Source organism: Conger conger, chromosome 12 (genome assembly GCF_963514075.1).
Source record: "Conger conger chromosome 12, fConCon1.1, whole genome shotgun sequence".
Taxonomy (NCBI): domain Eukaryota; kingdom Metazoa; phylum Chordata; class Actinopteri; order Anguilliformes; family Congridae; genus Conger; species Conger conger.
The window spans coordinates 25,267,433-25,285,865 of NC_083771.1; the positions used below are offsets into that span (position 1 = coordinate 25,267,433).

Consider the following 18,433-nt stretch of genomic DNA (forward strand, 5'->3'; position numbering starts at 1 on the left):
TTAGTAAAATTGGCTGAAATAATTCGCCTAGCTATGCATGCTTTCTATCAAAGCATGTTAGATAACTGCAATTCTGTCATTTCTTATGATTGGCAAAGACTGTTGATCTCTGAAACTAATTCAGTATTGAGTGCTTGATGTAAAACAGTGACTTATAGGTTACCCCAGTATGTATAGTATATCATCTATAACATAAATAGCCAGAGCATTATGATAGGGATTACTTACTTATAATAATTTAGTCTACCGTGGTGTATTGCTCCATAACTGTGGTGTATTGCTCCATAACTGTGGTGTAATGCTCCATAACTGTGGTGTATTGCTCCATAACTGTGGTGTAATGCTCCATAACTGTGGTGTAATGTGTGTTACTTGTGATTCTGTTCTAGGTGGGCAGCATTTGTATTATGTTCTCTTGGCAACATTGTATTTTTTTAAGAGAACTATATGTACTTATATATTTTTTTTTTTGACAGATTGAGTGAGTAAACAGCAGTCACATTGTGAATAGGCCCGTCAGGATTATGCATGTAGCAGATGCTACAGTTATATAATGTACTGTGTTCTGCTGCGCATTATGACACTCACTGTTTGAAAAAAGAAGAGACGCTCCCTCAAGTGCAATACAAGAATCACCAAGTCTAAATTGTTACCACAATATTTGCATGGATTCAATTAATATTTATTTGTTGCCATTGTCTTGCAGATGAATGCCAATGTTTGTTTGTTTTTCAATATATTTTCACAACCTCAGCAATTACCTTCATTAACTTGCTTGTGTTTAAGAAAAAACGTCACCAATAGAAATTAAAAAAATATATATATTTTAAAGAAAATGTCCCCCAAAACATCTGAGGTAGTTATGTTGTAATGGTAGTAATATTGATTATGTTTGATATGTCTGATTATGTTGATTCATGTTTCATTTATCTACCCAAGATGAGGTGAATCTGCATTTTTTGCAGCTGATGATCAGTTTAGAGGTACACATGTTTACATGCCCCACACAGCCCTTTCACCCTACATACAGTAAGGAGTACTTATATTACATTATCAGGCAGGATCCTGTAAGATCCCTCAATCTATTATTTATGTCTAGAATCAGATTGCCAAGGTCAGAGGTCACCATACATATTATCTTCTGCGTTTTCCTATTGCCTTCTCCTCCATTATGTATAATAGTCCCCCACCATGGTTTTATGAGGTCTTTAGGCTGGGCTTAGCACTGTGTGTGCAATAATGTTGTTAGGATATAGAGTTTACAAAAGATTATATTACCATGACATCCATGAATTTGAACAATGCATTCATATCATGTTAATCTGAGTGCTTTATGAATGATTATTAAATAATTGGAATAATCATAACCTCATGAAGGGAAAATACATTTAGAACTTACACATAACACTTCTGTTCAAAACAATTTGAGCATAACATTCTGCCTGAAACTAAAATAAAATCTTTCTTATCTCACTGAATGTAACTATTATCAAATATTGTTCTAGTTCTCATTGTCAGATATGATTTGGGCCAGTGGATATGTACTGCCTGTTTTGATTTTGTACAGTATATATCTGAGACCAGTCAGGATAGTATGGTTTGACCTTTGTGGGTCATTGAGAAATGTGAAGCTATTTAGAGGGCCTTTGGTGATCCTATAATGAACTCAGACTTGACAGATAAAAACATTCTGCATGCAGTGCTTGTCACGCATAGGATATTCATGGAAGCCAGCTGAGGGCTTTCATAAATACAGTAAATACAGACACTAAAATGTGCCCAAAATGAAATTTATCTGATATTCTTGTGCCTTTCAGAAACCCTCCTCCAGACACTCAGAGGATGACAGTGAGCTGAAGCGAGAGAGAGCCCTGAAGAGTGTCAGTTTCCTCGACTCTGTCAGCATAATACCTGGAGCCAAAGACAATATGGACCTCGAAGCTCCGTTTTCTGAGGCACAACCCGACAGCCAGCATAACTGCTACTCAACCGCTGGCCAGAATGGAGTGAAAAACAGACACGAAGCCCTGGACAGTGATGTTGCGAAGGAAATCCGTTACCTCGATGAGGTTCTAGAGGCTAACTGTTGTGACCCGGGGGTCGAGGCACCCTCAAACGGATCGGTCTTCTCTGAGCAAAAGGCAATCAGTGTTGATGGGATGGGACCATCTGTTCAGGTCTCTGGTTTGCTGACACCACACAGTGATGAGGTTATCATTGAAGGAAAGAAGCAGACCACATTTATAGACACCACGGATTCTAATGGCGGAAAACCCAATGGCCATTCAGGGATAACAGATCAGCCATGTACGAGGCAGCCCGGGGAATTCTCTGCAACTACTATTAAGAAGGAGGCTTGCTTTCAACTCCGGGCTTTCCAGGAAGACAAGAAACCCTCAAAGCTCTTTGACAGCAGTTCGGAGACGGAGCCCATCCGGGTGAAGAAAGTCCGGCCGTCTGAGGAGATCGCGGAGCTGGAGAGGGAACGTCAGGAGTTGATCCGGGGACAGGCCGTGAAGAAGAACCCAGGAATTGCAGCCAAATGGTGGAACCCTCCTCAGGAGAAAACGCTGGAGGAGGACCTGGATTCCGACCAGCTGGAGTCGCACAGAAGATATGAGGAGAGGAAGCAGAGGAAGCCAGAGACTGCAGGCTCGCCTCAGATGCAGACAGGCATCCCCAGCATTCCACCTGAACCTGGCATGAAGGAGGATATTGTGATGGAGCAGATCGACTTTTCTGCCGCACGCAAGCAGTTTCAGCAGAAAGAACCTAACAAGCACCCTGGAGGCCCAAAGAGAGGTGTGGCGCCCCAGCTTTACTCTGCCAAACCCTTCTCCAGAGCCTCAGAGGTCACGCACGTGGAGAGGCCGAGCAGTTCAGTGATAGTGGCCGGCCACAGCCATAACGCCGGTGGAAGCCTGGACAAAGTGACCACTGTCAAAACAGAGAGGATCTACTGCAGCCCCAGAGATCCCAGCATGCAGGAGGCTGGGGACAGCGTGACGGGGAACGACATGAAAGAGCGAGGCGATGGAGACTTCACCTGCGCCCGAGCAGTGATGACTATTGTCAAAGAGGAAGATCTCGACATGTTCTCTCTGCAGCGATCCGCAAACAGCTCCTATCACCCGGAGGAGATTGATTCTGGGCTGGAAGACCTGTCTATCCGTTCACAGGACACCACAGTGTTGGAGACCCTGTCCAATGACTTCAGCATGGATAACGTGAGCGACAGTGGAGCCTCCAATGAAACCATGAATGCCTTCCTGGAGAATTCTATGGGAGACTTTTCTTTTCCCCCAACCCCACAGGCCACCACTCCAGTCAACGGGAAGATGGAGGGAGGCCCTAAATCCCCAGGTGAGCTTGGTGGGACTCTACCTGCCCCCGGGGCCTCTCTGATGGAGCAGCAACTGGAGTACCATGCTGGCATCCTGGTCCAGAACGCCATCCAGCAGGCCATCGCCGAGCAGAGCAGCGACTGGCAAACTCCTCAGGTCCCAGAGCATAGCTCCCCCCTCCCTGAGAAAGTGACAGACACAGAGCTGCTGCCACGCCCCTCAGAAGACAAAGCCAAATTCGAGCCTCCACAGGCATCGTCGCCAGTGCAAGAGATTTGCACCATTACTCCAAAGATTGACATGCGGACCCCTGTGGTCCCCTCAGACCCAGTCCACCCCCCACAGATGAGGCGGAGCCAGTCGCCCCCGCCCGTTGAGAAGCAGGAGTTCAGCTACTTCAGTAAGTACTCGGAGGCGGCCGAGCTTAGGAGCACAGCCTCGGTGGCCCGGGCGCAAGAGACAGAGGTCAGCTCGGGGCCCTTCCGGCTGCGCTCCCGCAAGCAGAGGACCCTGTCCATGATCGAAGAGGAAATCCGGGCAGCTCAGGAGCGAGAGGAGGAGCTGAAAAGGCAGCGGCAGACGCAGGCCTTACAGGGAACCTCCAGCCACAAGCAGAAGACCAACAGCCTGCCCCCCAGAATCTCTCTCTCCGGGAGGACAGCGCCAGGTAAGCTAAGCTAAGTTACATCAGAAAGGTACATTGTAAATGCCCAGTGTTTCAAGTCCAATAGATACTATATGTACTCTGTAAGAATAATTTTAACACCAAACATTTTACAGTGTAGGGCCTCAGAATTTTGATTCACTGCCTTTGGCATTTTTAGCTGTCGTTTTCCTGCTGAGTAACTCTTCCAGCGCACTTGCCTGGCAGAATCCCTGCATTTATTTGGCAGCCACATTTATTAATGAGGATTTTACAAGACTGTATTTTGCTATCTCAGCAGTGATTCCAATGGTGATAAAATAAATGGAACATATCTTAATTAAACGTTGGCCAGAGAATGCGACTGAATGACAACTTCAAACTCGAACAGGCCCACTGTGCGGGAGATTAAAGTTGTCTTCAACCCAAATTGGCTCCAGACCAAATAATCTTAGGTTACTTTTAATCTGAGGTTACTTTTGTAGTTTGTTTTACTTTTTCTGACCTCTGGTGGTTGTAAGAAATATTGCACTGAACCACAACAACCTTTAACTTAAATCTGAGATGTTAATGTAACATTATCCTTATATTTATTTTTATTTAAATTCCAGAAATACAGTGTTATCGCACAAATGCATAATTATATGTAAATAAACCACATTGTGCAGCACATTATAAACAATCACACCTAATGAATTGGTTCTAAACTGAATTAATTGGTTCTTTGACAATGTATTGTGAAGGTAACAAACCATGTTGACATTGCCATAATGTTTCTGAGTACATTGTTGGGCACTGTATGCATAAAGGTATTTTCAATCAATAAATAAATAAGTGTCTTTCTTTTCCTGTAGCAATAATATAGGTGTGCAGTAGTACAATGTACAGAATTCTGAGCTTGCATGCTACTTCACAGAAAGAGCTACAGCGTGTTGCACCAGTACAACATAAGTTGTAGGGTATAAAGTCCACACTAAAGGTTACGTTGTAATTAGTTAGTTCAAAACTAAAGTGTCTTTGTTTGGTTGCACAATTAATACTTATGTTAAATCTTAGCTAAGTTGACCTTAAGCCAAAACATTGTTTCTATATTCAGACCTATATTCAGACCAAGCACACACAATATTCACATGCTTCTAACGTCAATGGCTAAACTAACTACAGATTACAGTCCCCTCCAAAAGTGTTGGAACAGCAAGGTCAATTCCTCTGTTGTTACTATACACTCAAAACAATTGAATTTGAGGTCAAAAGATATACATGAGATGACAGCTTTTATTTCCTGGTATTTTTTTATCTAGATTTATTAAACAACTTATATCACATTTTTATCAGACCACCCAATTTTTGGGTATTGGAACATGTGACTGACAGGTGTTTCTTGTTCTTGTAGGCTCTAACTAACCTGATCCCTTATTACGTTTCTGCTATATCCATTCTACATCTACTCTATGGGCTCCCCTCTATACTGTAACTAGGTTCTAACTAACCTCCTGAGATTTACTCCCACCAGGGAGTTTTTTACCTCACCACATGCTTTCTGTGGGTTCAGGCCTGATTTCTATTAAATTATCTTGTTACTCTGTAAAATTGGCTTCGTAAAAAGCACTATCCAAATTAAATTGATTGAAAGTTGATATGATGAAATCATCGTTTTTTTATTATAAAGGTTTTTATTTACTTACTTATATCGTGTACACTAGTAAGTAAAGTTGTTACCATCAGAATTAATTGCACATGAGAGTGGTGAGGTAGCACTGCCGCCTCTCAGCAAGGAGGTCCTGGGTTCAAATCCCCGTCGGCCGGGGCCTCTCTGTGTGGAGTTTGCATGTTCTCCCCGTGTCTGCGTGGGTTTCCTCCGGATACTCCGGTGTCCTCCCACAGTCCAAAGACATGTAGGTTAGGCTGATTGGAGAGTCTAAATTGCCCATACATATGAGTGTGTGAGTGAATGGTGTGTGTGCCCTGTGATGGACTGGTGACCTGCCCAGGGTGTATTCCTGCCTTTCGCCCAATGTATGCTGGGATAGGCTCCAGCCCCCTGCGACCCTGTTCAGGATAAGCGGGTTAGGACAATGAATGAATGAATGAGAGTGGCCTATGTGTTTGTCCTACAAAAACATTAATGCACCAGCTTGTCATTTGGATACAACTAGTTACACACCACGCACAGGACATGTAACACACACATCCTTCTCCCTGCAATGAACTGTAAATGTATTTTACAAAGGCTTCAACAGTTGCATATTATTGAATCCTGATATCTCTAAAATATTTAATATTAATAGAGATCAGACAGGGTATCTCCTTTCTTTTTTCTCTCAGCTATCGAACTTCTCCATTGAAATGATAAATTCCATGAGGATGAAAGCAATCTTGATATTTGGCAGAAAGATCAAGATATTGGCCGATGATACAGCATTGTTTTGTCACATTTTTCTCTAGAAATTATTGATACTTTTTAATCTGAACCAACAGCCATGCTCTGTCCTTACTGGGGTTTGGGACTGAGTCAAGAATGTAACGGGGCGTTGCAATATCCTGAGCTGTACTTCCTTAAAAATGTGACAGGAAATGCTTCAGTTTGCATGAATTCAGAGAAGGAAAGTCGTATAGTCAAGCATTTGTAAACATTAGTAGTAAAGCTCAAGATCAGGTCAAGGGTTTTGCTCTTTTTGTGTTTGATTCTCATCTGTGTCCAAATCACTATATATGTCCCAATTTACAAAGCCACAGACTTAGGTGAGCCTGTAGCGTAGTGGCTAAGGTACATGACTGGGACCTGAGAGGTTGGTCATTCAAGCCCCAGTGTAGCCATGATAAGATCCGCACAGCTGTTGGGCCCTTAACCCCACATTACTCCCTAGGTGTGGCACAGTGGTTTTAAGTCACTAGGATCTTCCAAATGCAGAGAATAAATTACCCCACAGGGTTCAATAAAGTATGCCGTCTTCTTATATTTTGTGTTCTTCTTGAAGGGAAGATCGAGAAGATTTGCACTGGTCCTCCAGCCTCCCCTGCCTCGGAGGCTCCCCTGCCCTCCCCTCTCTCCGACGTGGGCAGCACCGACTCGGGCAGCCAGCGGCCCAAAAACTTCATGCAGACCCTGATGGAGGACTACGAGACCCACAAGGTCAAACGCAGGGAGAAGATTGAGGACAACAGTGTAAGTAGCCATGTCACACACTGTCAAGCCCTTGTCACTCAACAGTACAACATGTGTCAAAAACCAGTCGCTAGTGTCTCTCCTCAGGAACACTGCAGCCAAATCCACTGCTGTTAAGGTGTCATCAGTAATGACAGTGTTGATACCTGTGAAATTAATTATCCAGAAGAGGCACCAATACCATGTTACTGATTCAACTAAGACATGTAAAATACATTTCCCAAAGTGCTATTTTTATTCAGAGCTTCAGGGAAAGCAGGAACCAGCCTCTTGTAATGTCAGCTTTTAATGTCTTGACCTGGCAAATGATGTAATACTCCCTACGGCATTTGAAGGCGAGTCTGAGAAGGCCTGTCTTGTGACTTTGAAAAAAACAGGCTTGGTCACCACAGTGAACAGGGACTTTCCTCTTTAGAGTTAGAGGAAGTGAACAGCTGGAAACCAGCAGGAATCAGTTATACTTTACCCACTGAATCAATGTAGGGTTGTCAGTTCTCACACTTTCTGGCTCTATATCACGCTCTCTTGCTATCCCAACACATCTCACACCAAATGGAAAGACTGCAACTAAAACCAAACCCACTCCATGGTTACATAAATTATGTAGCCATTTGTAGGTTCATTAACATAAGGGAGACTGGCAACCTATCTTTCATGGCACCCAAGCCCCATATGCCACACAGAGAATCACAACATGTGTAGTATATGTGCTTTACTGTAGCTGAGGAAACCTAAGGGGACTATATATACATGGGGGCTGTTAGGAATCGGGCAGAGAGAACCAAATGGATCAGGGATAATGTGAAAAAATGCTATGTTTTAATAAACAAAAGGCATATCCAAGTCAGATAACAGTTCAAGAACAAGAAGGCAGTCCACACAGATGAAGGTACAAAAACAAAATCCAAAACCATATAGTCTAAAGCCAGGCAGAGATCATAAACAGGAAATCTAAAACAGAACCAAAAACAGAGCAGAATCCGCAAAGGTGACGGAATGGGGAAGTGGAGGCTAGAACCAGGGACAGGAATATACAGGGACGGAATCAGATACAGGAGACAATGAACTAGCAACAAACAACTGAAAAAGATTAACAGGTGTGGGAGCTGGGGAAAGGAAAATAAGGAACAAATGAGAAGAAGGAAGTCCAAATAGGGAGTGAAGGGCAGAGATACATAATTGACAAAGAGGGAAAAGAAGAACTAAGAGCACAGAGAGCAGAAAAGGGAAAAAACAATGGAAGGGTATGGGTGTGACAGGGGCAGCCTGTAGCCCAGTGGACCTGGAAGGTCGACGGTTCAAGCCCCGGTGTAGCAAGGATAGAATCCACACAGCTGTTGGGCCTTTAACCCCTCCAGGGGGTCTAATCAACACTAATACGCTTTGGATAAAAGCATCAGCTAAATAACACACAAATATATTGTTTCTCTTTATAGTAGAGAAACTATATGTTTCTCTTTGTGTCATTTTCAGTGTCCCACATTGATGACTAATATTACTTCTCTCCTTCTTCTCGTCAGTACACGCATTTATTGCGCTCTAGCGATGTAACTTCTGAGGTACCTGTACAATACCTGCTTCCAGACATGTGTTTGCTTGTTGCTGTTGCATGTTTTTTCAGTGGGTTTTGCATGTGTCAGCTCACCTCTGTATTCGGTGTTGTGGATGCACAACAGTAAGGCCTGGATGTAGTGTCAATTCGTTGTGTAGGCACCACCATTTTAATGAGTGTCTTTTGGTTTTAGCATGCAGGATTTGTTATTTGCTGACACCAAAAGCTTGTTCCCTGTTGCTTGTTTTTTGTTGCTTGTTTCTTGTGTTTTTGACTCATTGAAGTGACTCAGTCTAGTTCCCCTGATCCAACTCAACCTTCTCCATTCAGCTGGTCATCACCCTGGATTTGACTACACCGTGGGTTATGAACCTAGAATGTCCAATTCTCACATTTCACATTCATGCAATATATAGAAACAAACCTGCACTAAAAAGGCAATGAAGAGCATGAGTATCTTGTTCATGACACCTACGTGAAAGAAACCTAAATACACAATCCGCCACGGAGATCTGCCACCATCGGAGGTGTGCAAGACTCTAAAAGGATGTCTTCAGCCTTAGTGTTATACACGCACACAACAACAGACATAAATGATGACAGCAACAAAAACAATGAGTATGAAAGGTCACCAAAAGAAACACCTTGCTATACCAAAGTAATGCAATGCAGCTGTCAATCTTAGAAGCTACAGAAAACAGACACACGGTAGCGCCAAGAATAACTTCCACGTACAGATAGGGGAAACATTGAGTTATCCCTTACACTTGATCAAAGCTGAAAAGAGTCTAAGCCAGTCTTAGCCAGAGGGCCTCAGTACTCCTAGGTCCACACTAACTCAGCCTAAAGCTCCTTCCTCCAAAAGGTAGCTTTCAGACAAGGCGGAAATAATCTAAGAGGACGAACAGCCAATGACAGTAAGTGTGCAAAACAGGGTGCAATAAACTCAAAACCACTTGGCTTAGACAGAAGGAAGCTGCTAACGGGGTCTCAATTCCCAGTGGAATTCTGTCTTCCAACTGTCATGTGTCTGACATTTATGCATAAAAAAAATGTGCAGGTGAAAGTATAACACTGTCCTCACTACCCTAAGGTAATGAGGGGTTGCTGCATGTTCAGCTCCCACAGGTAAATGAGAACCGTCAGTCATAAAGCACACATAATGCACAAATGCAAAATAAAACAACATGAAATTGAGAATTCAACAAAAAAGCATCGATTCAATGAGAAACGGGACTTAAATAGAAAGACATGCAGCTGACCTTAATTGGTAATCAGACCACACATGAAAGACAATTGGAATCAAGTCATCAGCATGAATTGATGACATCAGGGAATTGATGACCTAATTGCCGTTCATTGCTTCATTCTCTTGTGCTAAAACATGACAATATAAACGAATTGGTTTGTGTAACTACACCATTTCTTCAGACACACAGCATGAATGGAAAGCGTAGAGGGCAATGTGTGTGTGTGTGTGTGTGTGTGTGTGTGTGTTACCTGCTGGAAATGGGGGGGGGAATAAAATTTACCACAAAAACATTTTCTGTGAATATTAGTGCTTTAAATGCTATGTTTTGAATGCATTACATTGCTTCTTGTGCAGAAAGAATAGATACAATGTTAAAACTGAAGCCTTAAACACTGAAGAGACAAACAGCTGAAAACTACAACAGAGTAATGTTGTAATGTAGACATACATTAGATGAAGCATCTGCTGCATGCAATTTTGTTTTACCACCCAGAGAACTGACGTGTTTTTGACGGGTTTGTCCAGGTGCTGGAGGCAACTCGTGTCACACGAAGGAAAAGCAACATGGCACTGCGCTGGGAAGCAGGATTATATGCCAACCAAGACGAAGAGGAGGAAGAGGAGGAGGAGGAAGAGGAGTAGGCTAACCCTGTGCTTTAACCTGTGACAATCAGAGAGAAAGGGGGGAGGGGGGGAGCCCAAACAGGATGGTTTTGACCCCCTCCGCCACCCCAATATTTATTTCTGTAAGGCCCCATATCACAGGTGACCTGATGGTTGACCTGTGAACCCAGCAGGCCATGCTCACACAGACCTGGTTCAGGGGCCTTGGGTTCATACGCTCTGGGACAAAATTACATCTGGAGTCAGGGTCAGAGGAGCGGTTTTCCTTTTTTGCTTCAGGTTTTTATCTTGAGCTCTTCTTTGTTTTGTTAAAAGTATGCGGAAGTGCTGGGGTGTGTGGAACTTTGGGGACAGTGAAATGCATGAATAACCAAGTTTATTGTGAATCGGAAAGAGTTTGAGAATCTACTTTAGCATCAGGAGTTTGTATTTGGCTTTTGGAAATGTTATTTACCAACTTAGAATAGACGACTTTAAAGAGCAGCCTCATCTTACTGCAGCACTGAGATCACACTACATAAATATATTGGGATGACACAATCACTTACAGTATACACAGCAAGAGTTAGAGATGCTGTAAATGTCCTGTGTGGAGTGCTTGATTAATTTATATTGGCTTTTAAGAGATCTATCCTCCACATTTGAGTATGATATTTGCCATTTTGATTACAGTAACATTTTGGTCATTTATTAACAGCCCAATTCGCACCGTCTGCAAAATGGAAGGAAGGTGCAACATATCATAAGCAATGCAATCACTTCAGATTTTCCTGTGGATGCCAGTAGCTGGATAAATAACTGTCAGAGTGGTAGTTTCATATTGCACTGGACTAGTTCATTAGGCCTATAGCACTGCTATAGCAGTGTGTGGTGTTTGTGATGTCAGAACTAGAGGGGTAAGTCTGTGAGCAAGGAAATATTGTTAATATGGAAACTCTGCTGCAGTCATCCCTTTCCCTTGCTAATCCCAGGGGAGACGGGTAGAGGATTTAATGTAATAGCATGCTCTATAACTGCAGGCAGTAGGGGTGATGTTAAGCTTCCCTACTGTCAATGTATGTAACATACCAGTGAACTACATTCACCAGTACCGACCGTGCAGTCCAGCTTACCTTCTTTTGGTTGGTTAGACTGTTGTACTAAGTTGTACTGTACCTTCGAGTGCACATACACATGGGAAATGGACCTCGTAGTCAGGGAGGCAGCAGCATCTGTGGTTAGGTTCAACCTGTACTCTCTGCATTCAGTTGACCAGTGGCTGGCATACTTTAGCACTGGTGTCATAAAATGTTTGGTCAAGAAAATGTCCAACATAAGGAAGTTGAATTCTGCAATATATGTGGTGTAAAGTGAGCTTTTTGGTGATAATTCTGGTTGAGAGTATTTTGGACTCTCCAAAAAACTGATTCCAAAATACATCGAAAGTCCTGTACATCATGTGATCAACGAAATTCCTCTTTAACCTTGTCTATCCTTAGCCTTTTTAATTGCTGTATTTAAGCTGTACCCTCTACTGTATATAGGAATTGCATTGTTTTTCCTAATTGCTGTTTTGCTAGCTATATATCTGTTATTGCAATACATTGAAGACAAAACTATAACTATTCACAAAAGACTTTTCAGCTTAATATGCCCTCACCTGCTTCAAACAAGATTCAGTATATGGTCATTGAACTTTTTTTCATACTTAATCCCTTCTGACTTTGCTCCATGTTTTTGAGTTAATGAGATGTAGACATGCTTCTGGGGTACTGATTTGTTTCAGAAACGATATAATATACTTAACAAACAATAATATACAATATATAAGTGCGCAACCATTTTGATATAAATATTTTGCTATATTTTTTTGGTTAAAGGAAACTCAAAGCAGTAAGTGTTTTTTCCAGTTGACATGATGGATTGCACTGTGTTTCACAACTAGTTGTTTAATCTAGAAGAACACAGAACAGGTTAAAAAAAATGTTTTTATGGTTGGTGTACAGCACCAATTGGTCCTAATATGCAAGGTCCTAAATAAAACAATAATCAGTGTATGAAAATCAATGAGCGAATGCAATAACAGTGCATTGACTCTTTGTCATAGGTAAAGAAGCAGCATGACGGTCATTCATAGCTTCAGACACGACATTGTGCTGATTAATAGCAGGAAAAATGTATTTTGACTTTTCCTCGCTGTGGATTCCTCCTCCCCTGAGGATTCCACCAACCAGCAGGACAATCAGCCCTTACAGGAAGCAGAAATGTGCTCTGGACATGAAGGATGATGCACAGAATCCCTGCAGAAGCAGCTATGTGCGGTGAGCGCTGGGAGAGTTGTGGTATTGAGGCAATTCACACCCTGCTTTTTATATGCATACAGTATATCAAAGAGTATTGTTGAGGGAATATGTCCCTTTCTGAGCTCAAGAAATCCTTAACATTTGTTATTTCTGGATTAGAATGACACATATTATGGATATTTTTATTTGTAGAAATGTGTTATGTTTGTGAAGCAATAAAACCATATTAATGATGTGCCAGTTATGCTGATGTAATGTTGCACCGTGTGAGTGGAGCTTTTATTTCAGAACAATGCATTTAGCACCATGTCTGAGACAGTGGTTGAATAGGACAATGTATATATGTTAAAGCCTGTCAGCATTTAGAGGGGAAGGTTGTGTATGTGTCTTGACAATGAAAACCTACTTAGGATATGCTGTGTTTGCTTGAGAATTTAAAATATCTTTACTGACAATTGGTAATGTTTCTGCTCTGGCTCTTTGATATGAGAGGTTGGGGAACGAGTATTTTACTTTTATTGAAGAGAAGTCTGTTTATATTGGTGCAGTTGGATATTTACAATAAACTCTGGAAAATAGTTTTGAAAAGTGCTGAATTTTAATGCCATGTATGCACATTTATGCAAGTAATATTTTATTTTGTTTGCAGGTTATTGGGGACTATTTTCTGAGGGTGAGATTAATCTGTTAATGGTTATGAGAAAGTATTGTGCAAAGTTCATATGAGTGTAGCACTGATATGCAGTACTGTGTTTCACGCCAGTGTCTCCATGTGAAAACTCAGAGGGCAGAGATGAGATATTGCCAGTTTGTGTGTGTATGAAATGCCATATGTCTTTGCAATGCATAGGAGTGGTTTCTTTGTTTATTTTAGTAATTTGTAGTAATTTGTTGCTTTTAAGGATGAATACAGTAATATAAAAATGGCACAATAGAAGCAATATTATTAACTCAAGCATTTAATGCAACAATTTAATATTAGTTTCCCCTATTTTATGAAGACACTGCAAACCTGCATGGAGGATCCATGTATTTTGAGTAGATTACATTAGATGGGGTGTGACATGAATAGGTCCTATTTCACATAGCCTAGAGAAAGTATGCCAGTGAGTATTTATTTTGCTTTTGCTACTAACACAGAACTAAAGTTCCTCTACAATCAGAGATATGTTGGAACTGTACTTGAACAATCCATAGTTTAACGCAAATGTAAAATTTGCAATTGGAACTTTATCTAGTTCCCATTCTAATCCAGAAATAATAACCTTAATTCCCATGGGTCAGTGCTATGAGAGAATGCATTACAGTGGCACTCACAGGAAAGAAACCCAATTATAAAATAAATACCCACAGTACACAGTGGTATGGATACCCCCTCACACATGTTTAGTCGACTTAGTGCGAAGCAGACACTTGCCTTTCAGTACCTCATGTGCATGCTGTAGCAGCATAGGTCGTATACAAAATGGCTGTAGCAGCATAGGTCGTATACAAAATGGCTGTAGCAGCATAGGTCATATAATGCCTCAACAGTATTACCCCCCACTTACTGAATGCATTGTACACTTGAACTCATGCAGACAAATACTGTTTTTGTGGAATACTGTTATTATTTGTTTTGTACTTTGAAAGAATGGTGATACTAATATTAACCATTGTAAAGAGAAAAGCTTAAATAGAATTGTAATGCCACCATCCAATATGTTCATCGTGAAAAATTAAGAAAAGGTTCATTTTCAATTAAAAAACATTGTCTGTGACACTTTGGGAGATACAGAATTATGGGGAAATCACTACATGGTGGATGTGATGAAACAATCATGTTCTACATAAACATTGTGTTCATATGTTAACCACTTAATGTATTTTCATATTCTGCTTCTGTTTCAAAGGTATTGTAAGGCTGACACTTAAACAAGTATATCATTATTTTCTCATTAAAACAGTGTCATTTCTTTATTTCCCTTTGAATCTCCACTATCATTCATGAGCATTTTCTGTTTACAGGTTTATGTACAGTACACCTTTATTTTCACATGTACAGTATATACTATAAGTTTCATTTATGGGTGGTGTAATGTGGTACCTCCTGCACCATAGAAGCTGATAGAGTAGTGTGGATAAATTATGAATTGAAAGACTTCTTTCATGACAATTCCACTGCTGGTAACACAACTACATTTAAAGTAAGCTCTGGTAGCATCCATCCACTTAAATATAACGGAGAAGGTTCATACAGTTCATAGAAAGATGCATCACACCGTGTAGAGTAGTGATATACTACCTACTTAGAGTACTGCAGGTGGAAGACCATCCAAAAACAGAAAAAAAGAAGCAAAAATCCAATCCATTTATTTTCTTAATCAATTTCAGCAATAAAAGCATATCATTTTTTTTTTTTTTCACTTTTTGGACGAAAGACGCATATATAGTGGCATATATTTTTCTAGTTTCTGGTAAAAACTGATTTGTCATCATAAATAGTTAAAAGCACATGGTTTTCCATTTATTTCTTCATATATATCATAAGTATACTATGCTGTATCAATTCAAACTATAAAAACATAGTTAATTGTTTCACTTTTGGAAAAAGCCTATAGTCATATGTATTTTTCAGATTTCTGTGAAAACAGATTTTTCATCATAAATATCTCAAAACACATGGTTTTCCATGTATTTCTCCATATTCATCATATGTATGCTCTTCTTAATCAATTTCAACAATAAAAACATTTTATCACTTTTTTGACAAATGTTCTTATGTATTTTTCTGATTTCTGGTAAAAACAGGTTTTCATCTTAAATATCTCAAAACACATCTCAGTTTTTCATGGTAAACATAAAAAAATAAACTACTTTTTGGACAAAAGCCAATAGTCTAGTATTTTTCTAGTTTCTGGGTAAACAGATTTTTCAACAGAATTATCTGAAAACACATTTTCAATGAATTTCTTCATATTTACCATATGTGGACTATTCTCTTTCAATTTCAACAATTGTTTTTTTCCTTTTTTCTTTTTACAAAAGAATACAGTCCTATGTATGTTTCTGAATTCAGGCAAAACAGGTTTTCCATCATTATCTCAAAATGCTTGGTTTACCATTTATTTTTTCATATTTATCATTTGCATACTTTTCTTAATCACTTTAACTTAACACATAACTTTTTTTTTCACTTTTTGGACAAGAAAATATTGTCTTAAGTATTTCTTATTTGTAGGTAAACCAATTTTCATGACATAATTTTTATATTCGAGCCACATTGGATAAAAATTCATGATGAAAATTCACAAAAAAAAAATACAGGACAAAATACAGGAGAGCATACTTATATTATCCAGAAAATATGGTACTGCAAAAAAATTGACAGGCAAGTGGACAGGCAATTATATTTAACAACAAATCTGAATATTAATGTGTTTGAATTTCATTTTTATAATGAAAATATTTTTCAAGTGGAACATGAAAAAGTATATAAGATTATAGTCTTATGTCCAAAACGTGAAAAAAGTGCCCAAAAAGTCATGCAATTTTTTGACATGGATAGGCAATAATTTTTATATTATAACCATGTTGAAATAAACAGTTATGTGTTTTTAGACAGTTATGGTGAAATATCTTTTCAGTGCAAAATAAAGAAAAATATATAAGACTATATTCTCCAAAATGTGAAAGGTGTAAAGAAAGGTGTACTTTTTATTAACAAACAATTTGAAAGAAATTTATATGAATGTGTTTTCAGACATTCATTATGGAAAATGAATAATAGCAATAGAAATAACTTTTTTTTTTAAGTGCTTTTCCGGAATATGGCGCCCAAAGCACCTAAAAAATTCAAATTAAATAAAAAGTCCTATATCTAAAATGTGAAAATTAAATAAGCCAGAAAGATGTGCTATATTTGGATAGAGATGAATAGAAAATATTATGTAAAAGAAAATGTTTAAATAAATCAATAAAAGTGTTTATGAAGAGATTTATCATGTAAAATGTGTTTCAGTTGAAAATGGAAAAATGCATAGACTTAAAGGGTGAGGGATTATCTTATATACAAAAAATTTTAAGATTACATTTTTTTGATGCAGATGGATGGAAATTGTGTATGTAACAATCACGATGAACAAAATGAATAAAAATGTTTGTAAGTTTGTAGGTTTTTTGTTAAGATGGATGACAAAACGATAATAACCATAAACTTTTGTCAAGCTCGTAACAAACAAGGGGAAACCACACACCAATTCAAAGACAAAAGAAGTTTACTCAAACCACAGTTCTTTAACAAAAGCACAATATGTAACCATGGGGAGTGGAAGAATGACACATCAGTTGTATAATGCCATGTTGGATGAGTGTAAACTGTAGTAAGTGTTGTAGAGCAGAAAACACCTGTTGATGAGGGAACACCTGTTGGTGGGGGAGTGTTACGGCCTAACCTCACCCACATATCCGCGGAAACAAAAATGGACCGTAACCTAAACTAATGCCATAAAACAGAAGTCAAAATCACAATTACCAAGAAACATTATGAAAGAATATAGAAGGAAAAAACTATTCCAAACTTCCCGAGAAACAAAAATGAGTGAGTCTTCTGTTAGTAAGCTTTCCTATTATAAGAACTCTCTTAAAGGAGCTCAAGCAAAAATAAAGCATGGCTGGCCATCAGCCAATCACAAAAAAACACTAATCACTAAAGTTCAACTGAAAACTAACCACAAAACATAACACTAATTGTATAAATCACAGAGCTAAAACAAAGCGCTGCAGTCAAAACTGCCTCTTCAAATGTGCCAAGGCTTCCAACTTTATACTTTGGCCCAGGCACACAGAGACTCCACAGAGACACAAATATTCCACAGAGACACAGAGACGCACAGAGACACAGGGACACACAGAGACACAGGGACGCAGAGACACACAGAGACACAGAGACACACAGAGACACAGACACACAGAGACACCACAGGGACACAGGGACACAGAGACACAGAGACTCCACAGGCACACAGGGACACAGAGACACACAGGCACACAGACACTTTTTATCACCTGCCAGCCACACCCACACATGTAGCTAATTAAGCTGACGATCCACCCTTCTTGATCCCAGTTACCTGCACAACTGAGAGTCAGCTCCGTTTAGGTGTGTCTGCTTGTCGCTTTTCGCGTACTGGCATGGGTCGAGGAGACCATTCATACAGACGGTTTAGGCAACTTTTGATGTGGCTGATTTCATTATGTTAACCACACCCACCTTGTGCAACCAGTCTGCAAGCTTGTGGGGTGTTGGCGCTGACCCAACATTTATATGAAAAATCTGTTTTATTTGGAAAACAGCTAAATAAGTACTAAATATGAGGTGTTTGCTTGAGATTGTTGAGAAATCTTTAGTCAGCAACCATGATTTTTTGTAATACAAACGTGTTTGTCAAAATACAGTTCATATATAGTCTTAAGGCCATATAGTGAGAAACTGCATTTGTTTCAAGACCTTTATTCTGAAAGAAAAACATCAACATATTTCCAAGAAGAAAACAAATTAATACTTAAGACTATATAGACCTAGTTTCACA

General features: G+C 39.7%; 1 protein-coding gene across 1 annotated transcript in view; it reads left to right on the plus strand.

Annotated features, from left to right (window-relative positions):
* Positions 1-15,616, plus strand: part of LOC133141714 (PALM2-AKAP2 fusion protein) — a 134,853-nt gene extending 119,237 nt beyond the window's left edge. The window contains exons 11-14 of the mRNA XM_061262368.1: positions 1,818-4,011; positions 6,966-7,153; positions 8,674-8,712; positions 10,483-15,616. Coding sequence (XP_061118352.1) covers positions 1,818-4,011; positions 6,966-7,153; positions 8,674-8,712; positions 10,483-10,599 — 2,538 coding nt within the window. The 3' untranslated portion in view covers positions 10,600-15,616. The remainder of the gene's footprint in view (positions 1-1,817; positions 4,012-6,965; positions 7,154-8,673; positions 8,713-10,482) is intronic.
* The last annotated feature ends 2,817 nt before the right edge of the window (positions 15,617-18,433 follow it).